General features: G+C 49.5%; 1 protein-coding gene across 3 annotated transcripts in view; it reads left to right on the top strand.

Annotated features, from left to right (window-relative positions):
* The window catches only part of LOC311213659 (uncharacterized protein), a 169,884-nt gene that overhangs the window by 116,480 nt on the left and 38,274 nt on the right, over positions 1–15,130 (top strand). For all 3 annotated transcript variants that reach the window (XM_084293803.1, XM_084293802.1, XM_084293804.1), the window contains exons 6-8: positions 4,998–5,189; positions 11,386–11,565; positions 13,642–13,874. In XM_084293803.1, coding sequence (XP_084149929.1) covers positions 4,998–5,189; positions 11,386–11,565; positions 13,642–13,874 — 605 coding nt within the window. The remainder of the gene's footprint in view (positions 1–4,997; positions 5,190–11,385; positions 11,566–13,641; positions 13,875–15,130) is intronic.

Genomic DNA, 15,130 nt, shown 5'->3' with positions numbered 1-15,130 from the left:
GACAAATTGCGTGGTGTTTTTTTTTTTTTTTTATAAAGTCAAGCAGCATTTTAGCATCCAAACACTGCCTGTGCTAATTGCAGCTGCCATTAGCATGGCAACGAACGCCACTCAGACAGCTCAGCATCTGTCGGGTCCCCGGAGGTTCACAGGCAGGCAGCGGGGCCCTTCCTCACACGAGCTATTTTTCAGGGGCACGGAGCCCGAAGCTGTCCGTGTAGAGTCTGTTGCTTTTTCCTTTTCCAGAAATGAGTGGAAGATATTTCTTCCCTTTGCATAAAGGGAACTTCTGAGGCCGGCAATGGAGAGTTTTAGGGGGAAGAGGAAGAGCTGAAGTGGATTTGCTGAAGCTGGAGAGTTGCAGGAGGGAAAGAGAAGGTACCAAAGAGCTCGTGGGCTGCAGGGAGGCAAAGGGCAGGGAGGCTAGAGCCAGACTGCAGAGGAAGAACAGCAGTAGCACCACAGGAGGAAAAAGATCTCTGGCTTCAGCTGCCTTTCCTTCTGGTGCCAAGAGTCCTATTCCTCATCCTGGACAGGGAGAAGGCTGCTTTTCCCTAACGGCCCGGAGAGGCCATGCCCCGACCGCTGGGGTGATGTGCAGACGGATGTTCACTGTTTGACCTGTGCAAAGCTCTGCACCATGGCTTCGTTTGGTTATAAACGAGCAAGTGAAATTGCTAATCCAGTGCAGAGCCCAGCAGAGCACGCGTATAGCAAGTACAGCACGTGTGGCTGAAAACAAGGGCACAGCACCAGCTCATGGGAGGAAGCAGAGAGGGCAAAGCACAGCAGCTCTGCGGAGCCAGGGCAGCACGGCCAGGTGGGTGAGACGATCCTTATTTCTGTAGGGTCACTGCAGCCTCACACATTCACCTCCAGCTGTAGGATTTACACCAGCACTCAGTGCCAGGCTGTGGTTAAGGCCGGGCTGTGTGCGCTGGTACTTGTGGAAGTCACTGGTGAGCGGAGATGCCAGGGGTTGGTAACAGCTCTCTGGAAGGATCTGCCTGTATCATTAACGTGCCACATTATTTAATTGTGAGCTAGAATCCAGGATGGCACATTATCTGCTAGTTCTGTCCTTGTGAATCTCCAGCGGAAGGAGATTAATAATCCAGATGGCTGCTAAAATGTTTGTTTTATCATGCTTTCTGATTATTATGAGACTATCAGCCCTCAGTGCCTATTCAAGTAAAATGTCCTCTATACAGCGAGTGCGTTCGGCAGTCTAGATGTACAGCAATTACGGGTCAGCTAATGTGGGAACGGTGCCGTTTGGTGATTTTCTGCACCATTTAGGTATGGCTGCAAATTGATAAATCACCTTCCTACAGATTTTGTATAAATCACATCCAATATTAAGCAGCACAATGAAGCGATCAGCTCTCCCTGGCTCCTGGAACCGTGTCCTTAGGCAAACGGGGCTTTTTTTTATTTGGCTATTTTACTTTTATCTGCCTCTGCCAATTGCTCCTGGTCATGACTTCCTAATCAGGGTTGAGTTTGCAGTTGGGGACTGCGAGCCTCGTGATAAGCCTGTTCTTCCCCACACCTCGGGTGGCCTTCCCGTGTGAAATACCACTTAGGACTGGCATTACGCAACTTGATTTTTTCCTGCACTTTTTGATGGTTCCTTTTAATTAATTCTCAATACGCAGAGTTTGAAATGGTTCTCTTGGCAGTGTTCTTCTTCTTCTTTTTTTTTTTTTTTTTCCACGTTGAACCTCTTCAGCAGTGTGGGGGAGGCCTGCACAGTGCTGTATTATTTCAGAGACTGTGCTTTTTTGCATTGCAGAGGTGTTAAAAAAGGCATCGAAGGCTGATTTGTTATTGTAGGGTTGTTGATGCTTGCTCAACAGCTGTTATTTTCACTATTTTTCCCCTAAAAAATAGGTGCTGTTGAATGCAGTAATCCAGGCTGGTATACCCCTGCTCCAAGCCACTGCCCCTAATTGCTGAGGAGGGGAGGACAGGAGCCTGGAGAGGCTTCTTGAGATCTAATTGAGGTGACAGGCTGCCGGGGACCTGAATCCCCAGCTCCTCTCCGTGGGCAGGGGGGCAGCCACCCCCCTGGAGCAGGGAAGAGTGAGCAGATGAGGTGAGACTGAGGGAAAACCAGAGTTTTGAAGTTTCTTTTAGAAAACAGACCCATTTTCACCGGGAGGCAGGTAAATCTGCGCCTTGGTGTCCAGCACACGTTGGAAAATAGCTCGGAGAGAGGAGAGATGGCTCCATTAGTGCCATCTCAGGGCTGCTCGCAGCAGAGGAGGGTCAGGCGTTTCAGGAGGAGAGCTGCGTGTGGCTAAATCCCAGCCAAAAAGCCCCCTGCCTACCGGCGACCGTGCACTGAGCTAAAATAGGAACCTGAGCAGTATGGTCTGGATCGACTCGGTGTGACATTTACTAAGTTACCAGGAAAAAATTGTGTCACCCCTGGTTTGCCTTCTGCCCCTTGCTGTTGCCTGCAGCGCGGCAGCTCGGGGTTTGAGCCAGCAGGTCGGTGAAGCAGAGAGGATCTGCCCGCTGGGGGCCTGGGGGGGTCAGAGGACACGAGGCTCCCAGTTTAATTTTCCCTGCCCAAAAACAGCACAGCTACTCCTTGGGGCAAGCACGAGAGGATGTGGGAGCTGCATAAACCCCAAAGCTGAAGGTGTAAAAGCAGCCAAAGGTCCCTCTGCCGAGTGGTCGCTCATGGATGAGTGTGGTGAGCCCACGGTGATGCTTTTAGGTCCATGCTTCAAACTGTGCAAAAGCTTCCCTATGCCTCCCCTTCAGAAAGTCTACAAACCTCAAGAATAATCCCAAGATATCCCAGGTAAGGCAGCTCGTCCCCATTTGTAGATGTGGAGAGCCTCAGCCGATAGGAGCGATTGGCCCAGGGTCAGCAGCAGAGCTGGGAATGTGCCTCGTCCGCTGTGAGGCACGCTCCAAACTTCAAATAATCCCCTGCAAGAAGGATTCTTGCTTGAGCTGGGGAGAACTCGAGAGGTTAAGACAAAAAGCCGGCGTGTTTGCACAGCGCTGTGGGATTAGTCCTTCCTGCAGCTGGGGCTGGAGAGCGCAGGTGGAAGGCACATCAGGCTTCCTCCCATCCCAGAAAAGTTGTTTCATTTGCTGTTAAGCCAAAACAAGAGTCATCTAGACTGCAGCGGTATATTTTTTTCCTTTTGGGAACATGAATCCTAGCAGGAAAGAGCAAAAATTTCATTAAGAAAAAAGCAGGGCTCCTGAGATTCCCAGATGTGGAAGCGGGGAGTGCTCCCACACTACCCAAACGGCGTACCAAACCCTACAGCTTTCACAAACCGTCCAAGTTTGCAAGCTTGCTGTTTGCCTGCGAGCTTCAAAACCTGTAGGATTCCTGCTTTCAAGTTTTTCTTTTCCCTCTTTACAAAGATTTTTTTTGTTTTGGGACACCCTGGGTGCCTCCGCACCCGGTGTCGTGGTGCTCCTCTTCCCCTGGGGCTCATCCAGGCACGGAAAACCAGAGCTGACAGCTGCACTCGCCGTGCTGTGCTTCTGCCCTGTCACACGGGACATTAAACTGTCCTGGGGGAAGGTCCCAAGGCTGGGGGTTGCTGAAAGGCTGTCCCACGGGCAGGAGGAGGTCCCAGGTGGACAGAGCAGGCAGGACGTGGCCCCTGCTCACCGCTGGCCACGAGGGCATCTTGTCACCGTCACGCCCCGCGTGCAAAGTCCCTGGTAGCTCCTGGACACGGCACAAACACGACCCAGGTGAACAGTCAGGCTTTTTATGGCTTTTTTTTTTTTGTCTTTCCTAAGTTAATGGCACCATTAACATTCTGCTCGAGATGTGTTTTCTGCAAACACCTCGGCTTCTTGGCCTGTGCGGCTCACTGTAGGAAGACAAAATGTGGGAGCTGTAATAAGGGGCGATGTGGCTTAGCTAAACATAATAATTGGTTAGGAAAACAGGGAAGGAGCGTGGGAAGGGCTAGGTTTTTTTTTCACTTTACTAATTTGCAGGAACACAGTCTGCACAGGCACACAATGAAGGTGTTTAAAATGGGAATTAAGCTGAAAAATGGGAAATTCCTAAAAACTGTTAACAGTCAAAAGAAGAAGAAAAGATCCGGCTAACTCTGCAGCTTGTTTCCCTTGTGCCTGTCTGTGGGGACTGTTTCACTGTGTACAGGTAGATGTATTTTTATGTTCCAAGGTCTCTGGTATTTTGGTCTTTAAATGCCAAGAAGAAAACTTGCTTCATTTATATAACAACGGAGATGATATTTGTAAGCCAGCACTATTTCTGTGTTTTAGCCTTTATGTAATGTTCATTTACAAACTGTGCTGAGCCCAGTTTGAGTTTGTAAGAGTCACTTTAAGCAGATTTTATTTTGGGGAAGAGATAACAAAGGGAAGCATTTGATCCATATGCTACGCTCAAAGACAGAGACTAGGAGTCAGCGCTAGCTTTTAGCTTACAGGTTCAATGGATGTTTTTATTGGGGGATGGAAATTCAGTGTGCTGAAAAGGCAGAGATCCTTTTTTTCATCGCATTCAGCAATTCACTGCCATTCGAAGGGTTCAGTGCCCAGGGGTGTGCTTGGCTCCCAGTCCAAACCTGCCCTCAGACCCGTTCGGAGATTTATTCTGCCAAGGAACGGCCCCGTCTGAGCTCAGCGCAGGGTGGGATCACAATCTCAGATGCTGAGGCAGGGCATTTGCCTGAGCGAGAATGGCTCTTCATGTGAAATGATGGGGAAAGCTGCTGTGAAATGAAAATCAATGCTCATTCACAAATCCTGGCCTGGGAAGTTTGCAGCAACCTCAGTGCCGCAACCCAGTGAGCCTGAGCTGATGTTCAGATTCATTCAGATTTCTGCCCCAGCCGTATCTCGTCCTTCGTAAATCAGTCAGCTGGAAAGGTCCTAGGCCGTACCATCATGATTACCATCACCCAGCCTCTCTTCGTTCGCTGGCTTCCTGATGGATTTACGATTCAGCTTGTTGCTCTCCCCTCTCCCCCTCACAGCTCTGGGTGAATCAAGAAGATGGCGTGGAGGAGGGAACCAGCGACGTGCAGAACGGCCACTTGGATCCCAACGCCGACTGCCTCTGCCTCGGCCGGACCGTCCAAAACCGAGACCAGATGAGAGCCAACGTCATCAACGAGATCATGAACACGGAGCGCCACTACATCAAGCACCTCAAGGACATCTGCGAGGTACGTGGGGTTGTGGCGCTGGGGACCCCGCAGGACGCACGATGGGCTGCTGAGAGCTGAGGACTGAGTTGGTCCTGGGGTGACGGGGGAAAAGTCACACTGTGTTTATTAGGAGTGTGTGTAATTGAGGAGCAGCATCCGTCAATAAGTATTGATACTTCTGAGTATTTTCTACTGGAGCTGCTAATTAGCTTTAGGTCATATTAACCAAAAATACAATTTTCTGGTCTTTTTTTCTGTATCACTTTGACTGAAAAATTATGAGGTTGAGATCTTTCAAGCATTTCTCTTAATTAAAACCCATCGCTGTCTACTTTTGAACTTGTGGCTAAGGAAATTAGGTTGTAATTAAAGCAATCAGTTAGCCATTCCACCTGTGTCTTTCACATTGGGTTCACAATTTCCCCTTGCTCAGGGGGGCTTCCATTTGCCTTCTCTTCCAGTGAGCAGAATGATCTCACCCTGGGAAATGAGGTACATTACATTTGCATAGTGTAAGGGAAACTGCAAGCAAATGCACGTTGATGACTGCCCCCTCGCATCCTCCACTTGGTTCTTCCTCATTACATCCAATTAACGCCCCCAGCTCCTGACTGGCCTGCAGCCTCGGGGCCCCGAGCTGTGCCTGAAGTGCGTGGGGTGTTTGGGAAGGGGACCGTGCAGCTCTGTCAGAGTGTGCTGTGGGACAGCTTGGGCACTGTGCATCCTTCTTACGGAGAGGCAGAAGTTCCTTAGCACTAAAATCAAGGTCCAGGGCTTTCAGCTCACCCCTCGGAGTGTTTAGTGGGCTGTGAGCCTGGGCTCTCTCTTCCCAGAGCCAATGTGCTGAAGCCCTTTGTGAATACTGCTTAGCAAATGTCTTCATCCTCCCTTCATACTTGCCCCTTTTCTATTGACAAGGCAGAGCAGCCATCCAAAAAAACCTCCGTGATGCTGTTCAAATATGGAAGAATCTTGGGATTTCAATCTGGAAACAAATGAGCTTAATTTCAGCGTGCTATTTCAGTCAGAGGGCTTTGCACTGAAGAAGGGAAGAACTGCAGGAACTTTTCCACGTGGTGTTTCTTTTCCTGCATTTGCACTTTTCTGTTGAACAACAAAATAAATCTGAACTTGCATTTGCCAGTCGTGTCACCGGGCTGCTGCTAAATCAGCTTCTCCGGAGGTGCAGATAGGTATAGTTCCAGTGAGATCCGTGGGGTAACACTGATTTACAGCACCCAACGATATGCCCAATATGTGGGAGAGATCTGTGGGATACAAAACAGTACTGAGGGATAAATCTTCCTGTCAGGTAGAGCATCAGGAAATGATTCAGCTGCCTCGCTTACAAAAGGAGGAGGACCCAAATGGGCATTCTCCTCTGCAGAGGAGACCCAGGCTGGCACAAGCTGCTCCCAGGGCTCCAGGAGATGTGGGTGGGTGGTGAGGGCTGGGCCTGATTCAGAGCTGGGTTCAGCAGTGCAGTTTTGCTCTTGTTGCTGAGTTTCACTGGCGTTAGGACTCCTTGTTCATTGTGGCACCTTAAGATGTGGGGTCGTTCTCGGAGGACCGTAGCCCCTGTGAGGTAATGAGAGCCCTCTGACAGCTCCTTTCTGTTGCAGGACGTGTGCCTAGTACCTGCTATTATATTCTTACACACCGTGTTATTATTTACAACACCCGTGGCACTAGCCCTGCCGAGTCAGGAGCTCACAAGCCAGCCAGCACCAGCATGAAAATTACCTGCGCGATGCAGCTGGCTCGGAGGCTGGGGGAATCCCCCTGCTCAGCAAAGCCATACAGCACCAGCAGCTGCTGCTGTGCCCTTGTTTGAGTGTGAAGGGCTGGCTGCTGCTGCTCGCTGGAACGGGTTTGCGAAGATTTTTATTAGGGGCAAAATGCTGAGCGTTCCCTGGCCTGCGTTATGGGGAGCTGACGGATCGTTATTCTGAAATATCACCGAGGGGAAAAGGAAGAAAAAAGAATTTAGCCTCAGGGAAACATCCAGCACTAGGAAATTCAGGCTTAGCAGTTAGAGGTTAGAAAAATAATCAGCTGCTGAAAACTAGGCTTTCCTAATGGTGAGCAGCAGCCAGCCTCACTGGCACAGCCTCTCCAGTAAAGCTCCATAGGTCCGTGTGGCCATCCCCAGGCATGAAAATACGTCCCCTGCCCTGGGGCTTTGGTCACACGAAGAGCAGGGTGGTGTGCTTTGGGGAGCAGCAGATTGGGACCAGGACGTGGATTAGGAGATGAGGCTTAATGTAAGGGGTGGGAACAGAGAAGCAGTTGGGAGATGAAAGGAAACCTCTGTATTCTGAGTAATCTGGGGGTGGGAGGGGAGGAAGGGCAGCCAACTTCCAGAGCTGTGTTTTTCCTCTTTTCCAACTAATTTCACTTTGAATTTATTTTTAATAACGTTGTCTGGATTCCACCTAAACTTTGCTCTGGTGCCAGGACAGCTCTGAAAGCTGAGGAGCAAACATCCTCACTGCATCTTAGCCGGTCAGCGTGGCTCTGTTGCGCAGAGCTGGGACAAGCTTTCCTGTGCTGTTTCGGGGTTGGCTTCTTCTGTGCCCTTCTGAGGAACCAGCTTGTGTTCCTTATGGACTTCATTACACATTTTAGGTGGGTCCCAGGGCAATCACAGTCTGCATCCAAAAAATGAGTGGTGCTGGTGGGGAGAGGAGCAGGACTGATGCACGGATCCGTGCCTGATGCTCAGTCCTTGCTGTTCAGGAGATGAGGATTTTGCTAGCCCAGATGGTACTGGTCCAACCTGGAGGGTAGTCTACAGGGCAGGGTCTCCCCAGCGTGGCTCAGAGATGGAAGGAAATGGGAATATCACCACCACTGCCTTTTCACTCAGAGCCTGCAGCAGCTCTCATCTCCTCATGCTGAGAGCATTCTTGCTGAGAGCATCTCACCGTGCTCTCAGCAGGACGAGAAGAAGGATGGAAGGATTGGCCACCTCTCCTGACCGTCTCTAAACCCATTCTGGGGTGGAGAAAACTTAGCACTTAACCTCCTGCAGATACTTTCCAACTTTGGCCTTTACCTCAGGGACTACATGGAAATGTACTTTAAAGGGAGCCAGTTTGACAGCTATTTTTAGGTATTCATTGAACAAAACACTCTCCAACATCTGCTCATCAGTCAGCTATCCCTCCTCTGAGCAGACCTGATGGGATGAGCAGGAGGAAGATGACGTTGTTTTATGTAACAGAAGTAAATTTACCGGAAAAAATATGCAGCAGCCTTCTAGCTGGCGCTTGCTGCGTGTTATCTATAAATCTGCAGTCTCCCCTTTGCTGGAAACCAACCATCAAAATGCACAAACTGGAGAGGGGAGAAGCCTTGGGAATTCCATGCGTTCGGGAATTCTCCCTGTGGTTTCATAGGTGCCTGTGCAGAAACGTGCTGCTTCAGCTTCTCAGGAGCACGTGATTTAGGCGAAGTGATGAACCAGCACACAGAGGACGGGGAATATTCACGACGGTAGCTGCAGCCAACAGCAACCCCAGGGCTGGAAGTTGTTCACATAAATCATCCACTGCCTGATGTCTCAGAGCTGTGTGTGTGCGAGGGGAGCCTGGCTTGCAGGCAGCCTGCAGCATGCAGCGGAGCAGAGGCCCCAGCACAGACACATTGCTGCACTGCTCGCGCTGCAGCCAGCTTCAAAAAGAAGAGCCTGGCCTTGTGGGCAGGTCCACGTCTTTTCTTTATTTTATTTTTTAATTTTTTGTAGCTGTTCTGAGACAAGCAGGTAAACACAGAAAGCAATAGGTGCATTGTTCCGTGATGGTTTGTATTTTTGTTTGCCCTTCAACTGTCCTATAGCCTGGGAACCAGCCTGTTCCCATTCCTCCTGGCCTTAAAAATGAGAGAGGGAAACCCAGAGAAGTGAGTCATCGAGGAGCTTCTTGGAAGAAGAGAGACCTAGATTTGGTAAACGTGGAAGGTGTTCCATAACCCAAGCTTCCCAGCTGAAAAAGCAGGCACCTTCGGGATAATGGCATCCTTCTAGCTAAGCTGGACATCCTAGAGGCTGGTTCTGTGCCAGGTCGGCCAAAGTTGCATTTATCATTCATCTGCTTGAAGTTCTCCCTCCCAGGAACCACATGGTGAGGCTGAAGGACAGCTTATTATAGCGTCCCAATGGCTCGCATTGTGGGCCAGCAGCTGCGTGTCACCAGCTGGCGGTTCGTCTGTGTGACTAAGCATCTAGAGCTCCCAAATATAGCCATTCAACTGGAGCTGTTGGCAGTTTTCCCTTCTTTTTTTTTTTTTTTTTTTTTTCTTCCTCTCCCTATATAATAAAGGCAAAGTCATCTCCTGATGACCCCCATATCATTCTGTTTTCAGTCAAGAGGCCGCGGTCCAGAAGAGGCCAGCACAGCGTTTGATATTTAGCCTTGCAAAGTTTCTAGTCTAAATCATCCAGACAGGCGAGGCACGGGGGGGAGAAGCAATTTGCTCAGTGTCACCCAGATCAGTGGCAGGGTCAGAAATTCAGCCCAGGCACCCCGAACCTCCGCGTGACACCCCATCCCCTCCCCACATGTATTTCAGTGTCTGAAGGCTTCGTGATTCAGCCAAAACCAGGGCGGTGAGTTCATGGACGAGGCAGGGCCAGCAAAACAGGAACGCAGACAGGGATCGGGGTGGTGTGTTTTCTTTTTGCCAGGATATTGATCCACCACGTCTTTTTAGGTCAGGAGGTCTTTGGAGCAGTGCTTCCTTGCTGATTTGTTTGTGTGCTGTCCAGCTAAACGTGGGCTCAGCACCACTGGGTAACACGGGCGGATGAAGATGAAGAGGGACCTTTTGGTTATTGCGCTGGGTCAGGATGCAGGAGGCCTGAACCGCTGCCAGCTCTATTGCAGATTCATTCTGTGATTTTGGAGAGTTTCTGTAAGCTCTCTACATGCCAGTTCTTCCTCTCTCTCCGTTTACCTTTCATGTCTGTAGGCTCAGTGAGTGAGCCTGATGTTTGTACAAAGCAGGACACAAAGCCTGGTCCTCTGTTCCCACTTAACCAAGGAAGAAGAGATGGTAGCTGAGAAAACAGGACAAAATTTTCACATTTTAGCTGTTTGGAATAGTGTATTTGGAGTAATCGCATGAAGGATAGAGGAAACAAAAATGAAAACGATGCTGCTTTCCTCTAGATGGCATTGATGCAGCTCGTGCTGCTCCCTCGATCGGGTGAGCCGAAACGCCCCCAACCTCCTGCACTGCTTTTGGGGTTCCCTGCTGGGAGGCCAGCAGGACAGAAGCCCTCTTGCTTTTGTCTCAGGTGTGGGACAAACCATGCTGCCTCCCACGTCAGGGAAAGCTGCAAGAGTGTTTGCCTTCAGCATGTCACCGGGTGCTGAAACGACTCGGGACGGGTACACCGCTCTCTTCCAAGAGCAAGGCCATGCAGCCACATGTTAGTTAAGTATTTCTCAGCGTGGTAGGCAGCTTCCTTATCCTGACTGCTGTGGCTAAAACGAGAAATCAGAGCAGGCAGGGGACCAAACAGCCCCTCCCAGCTTTCCCTGTAATGCCACGTGCCACTGAAGACGATGGGGAAACAGCGATGTTCGCAGGAGCTGCCCCTGATGCTGGGTAGTGCGAGGCAGGGAGTTTTGAAGGACCAGGCGTACGGTGCTGTAACACACCTCTCTGAGCCATCAGCCAAATGGTGCTGTTCTCTGCAGCACAAGCAGGGACACGGCAGTTTCAGGCTGTACTGCCTGAGATCTCTGGGGAACTTTCCCTCTGCAAAACTGATTCATGCAGAATGCTGAAGGACATTGAGGCGCTGTTCCCCCTCTGCACTTCTCTCCTGTACACGCGCTGTCTCCAGCACTGTCTGGTGTGGGCTGTAAAGCCTGGTACATGCTGGGGCTGGTGTGTCCTGAGCGAGGGTAGCGCTGTGCTCTGCTGCAGGTTGCAGTGGGAGCAGTGCTTGCAAGTGCCAAATGTTGTAAATGAAATATTGTCTGTCAAAAATGGACTTAGAGGTTTCTGAAGCCTGTTTTCCCTATTGCACACTTACTTGTAGAGAGCAGCTGATGGAGACTGTCATGCTTTAAAAGTGGATTTTGTTTTCAGAGATGTTTTCTGGTTCTGTTTTCACTTACTCCGTCCTCAAGAAAAACTTGGGAGCTGCTTCAGGAAAAGCGTTTGGGTTATTTTATGGATTGTTCTGTCTTGCTTCTTACAGGGTTACTTGAAGCAATGCCGGAAGAGACGGGATATGTTCAACGATGAACAGCTAAAGATCATCTTTGGTAACATTGAAGATATCTATAGATTCCAGATGGGTTTTGTCCGGGATTTGGAGAAACAGTACAACAAAGAAGATCCCCATCTCAGTGAAATTGGACCGTGTTTCCTTGAACACGTAAGTCCATTTGGCAATTTTTGTTTTTTTGTTTTATGGTGGGTGCAGTGGGGATGTAGCAGAAGTCAGAAGGCAGGAATCACTCAGAATCTAACTTGTGTTCATCAGTCCTGTTCTGTTCCAGTTACACACCACGGGCTCCTCCACAGGCACTGTATCCACTTTGGGAGGTACAGCTGCAGGGAGAACTCAGTGAAGTATATAGTTGGGTAACGCCCCAGAGCATCTGAATCCCAAAAACTTTTCACATCCTCTCTCATGTTATGTAGGCACAAGGTCCTTCACATACCCCCTACCTTCTTTTTCTCCTCAAAGTACGTATTAACTCCACTCACAAGCCATCCTCATCAGATCACGGGTGACCAGAAGGTTGGAATAGGTAGGGCAGTCTGGAGGAGTAAGAAGAGGCATTAGTTGTGTGTTACACAAAGCAAGCAGAGGAGAGCAAGTGCCTTGGCTGTTTGCTGTGGCACTGAGCTGCATTTGCAAGGGATGAAAAACCCACAGAGCTTCGGATGCCTTCACCTGCAGGGCCAGGTGCGAGGTGGCAGCAGGGTGGCAGAGAGCTCGTCCCCACTGAGTGCACCCCGAGCAGGACATTCCAGCTGACGATGCACTCCTGGAGGCTTCGGGCCAGCCCCTCGTGCTGTTACATAAGCCACGTGTTACAGGAGCTGATAAATTGGGCAGTGCTGGAAGTGTGTCAGGAAGTGTCAGGGAAATTATGGTCCTGCAGTTTTAGGCTTTCCTTTACGGAGACTGAAGTGCTGTGTCAGCTTACACCCGGGGTGCTCCGACCCAGGACGCAGGTCCTGTGCTTAGAGCCAGGTCCAGCTAGCCCCAGCTCACTGGCCAGAGAAATTTCCAGCAGACAGTCATGAAACTTTAGTGGGGCATCCCTGAAAAGGTTTGCAGCATCTCTTAAGCATCACTGGCCTTCTAATTAAAAAGCAAGCTTATTCCTGAGAAAATGCATTATGGCATTAACATGGCTCGCTTTTATCAGAGCCTGCAACCTCTGCTGCTTGCTTCCGAAGCACACAGCATATTGCACCTTTGTGCAAAAGAAAAGTATGAAATCTTGGTGAGCAGCAGTAGCTAAAACTGCATGTCCTAAAGCTGTGCTGTCAATTCATTTACAGTAACAATAAGTAAAAGTTCCTACTGCTGTTACTGGGAGAAATACCTGACATCGCTGTCATCATTTCCGTAGGTGTTGAAAGCTGGCTAATAAAATCCTGATCAATTATCCCTGTTTAGCCATTGGGGGAAACTGAGGGATGAGGACATTAAGATCCTGTTGTTTGGGCCTGCCAGCTCCTTCCTCACCCACTTCAGCAGGAGAGAGGCGTCAGTGCTTGGCTCTTGGTCGGCCGCGGGGCTGGGGAGGAAAGCAGGCTGCCCTGTTCCCAGAAAGGCACATTACAGCCTGCCTTTCCTTGGGCTTATGTCAGGGCTGGCTGAACTACAGACTTCAGTGTGGCAGCCCGTTTGTTTCTGCCTCTTCCTTCCAGCGTGATCCTTCTTACACCTTTCATTTGGGGTGTCTGTGTGGCATTTGGGGATGATCTGTGGTCAGTGAAGGCAGGAAATGGAGACTCCAGCCCAACTAGTGCAAAAAGCCTGGTTAGAGCACTGCCAAGGGTGGCTGGGCACGCACGTGCAAGGGGTTTTCATTTTTGGTGTTTGTTTTTCCAGTCTTTGGTGTTTACTGACTCTGGGGAAATCTGCACAGTAGTTGGTTCCTGGGGTTCCCTGTTGGTAAAGGGGTGTTCAAAACTACTCACCTGTCACAAAGAACAATCTCAGCAGTCGATTTGAAGCTGAGAACACCCACAGGGGTTTCCTTTACCACAGCCGGGACCTATAAGGACCTCAGCACTGTGCAGGACTTGGCCCCCTGCGGCCCATGTGGCAACCGTGCAGCACCTTCTCTGAGCAGGAAGAGGACTTGGGGATGCTCCCTCCTCCTGTTGGGGTGTCCCTTTTTCTTTAGCCGTCATGTTGGCAGGTGGGGTGACTGCCTGCTCGTGGCGCCTGTCTGACGTGCGCTCCCTTCCCTCCTGCCTTTCACAGCAAGATGGCTTCTGGATCTACTCGGAGTACTGTAACAACCATTTGGATGCATGCATGGAGCTTTCCAAGCTGATGAAAGATAGCAGGTACCAGAATTTCTTCGAAGCGTGTCGTCTGTTGCAGCAGATGATTAATATTGCCATCGACGGTTTCCTTCTGACGCCAGTGCAGAAGATTTGCAAATACCCCCTGCAGCTCGCAGAGCTCCTCAAGTACACTGCACAGGATCACAGGTATGGGGGTGCTCTTGTTACACAAAGGGGTTTTGCTCACTGCTTTTCTACGTGGCCTCTTAATCCACACGGGGGATGTTTTTATGTCTGTCCAGCTCTTCTCTTAATGACATCTTGTGGAAATTGAAGCAGGGCAAAGGTTTAGCAGATAGCTAGAAAGCTTCTCAAAGCACCGATTCTCAGTGGAGCCAAACTCATCTCTCTTGTAATCAGATGTGAACTAATTACCCTTGGATGTACTTTATGATGCTACTGGTTACACTAGAAAAATTACTTAATTAGCAGTCAGTGGTCAGAAAGGCTTATTCCTTTATCCTAGGGAGGGCATGTAGTGGGTGGAGGGCCACATCTGCAGCTCAAACCTGCCTATGCTCAGATCCTGGGAAAATTCAGAGCCCGTTCTGCTTTTCAGCCTCATTCCATCTCTGATTTTGCCACTGGGTTTTTAGGATCAGAGGAGCACCTGGCAGTTTGATATCTTCCCCAGAATTTTATGGATCTCTTTTGCTTCTGATGAGGGCAATCAGTCTAATTACCTGACCTAGTGTGAATCGAGAATAGTACTTACGATATCAGTTATGATAGGTGAAAGAAGAATGAGGCCCCCTAAGAACAGATTATCCTCTACTGTGTCAGTTTTCTTTCTTTTTCCAAAACCCTTTTTAAAATGAAGTAGTTTAGAGGGGAAAAAAAAAAAAAGAAAAAAAAAAGACCACAAAGGTTTCAGAAACTTCTGCAAGTGTTTGATTTTTTGTTTTTGTTTCCCAAAACCAGCTCTGGAAGTGCAGAGAAAAGTGACATGAGCAGAGGTACATTCGTTTGCGATGACCTGGTTCACCAGTTTCACTGATTGATGCTAGCTGAACACTTGGTTAAAAATCACCAATTTTGATATGCATTTGGCTCCTGATCCAATTTCTTTTATTCCTTTCCTTGCGAGGCCAAATCAAACTTGGAGTGGACTCATGGGAATGTCGGGGTATCAGAAACCAGCTCTAGGATCCCAAACATTGTGGCTTCTTTTGCTCACCAGCCACGTGATGTCCCCACAGTACTTAGGGTGAATTTGGATGCCTGGCTTTACAAGGGGGAGCTGCTAGCAGCCTCGGGGAGAGGAGGTCTGTGCTTCAAGTGACCTTCTCTGAATTGTTTGGTAGCAATACCGAAGGGTATGTGGACAGTGTGATTACACAAGGGTAAATTATTTGGAAGAGTGCATTCCTTTGGGATGTTTTAAAATCGGCATGTGTTTAAGT

Source organism: Netta rufina (assembly GCF_964035555.1).
Source record: "Netta rufina genome assembly, chromosome: 12".
Classification (NCBI taxonomy): Eukaryota; Metazoa; Chordata; class Aves; order Anseriformes; family Anatidae; genus Netta; species Netta rufina.
The sequence above is the reverse complement of the archived record's forward strand: the minus strand, read 5'-3'. Positions and strand labels throughout refer to the sequence as shown.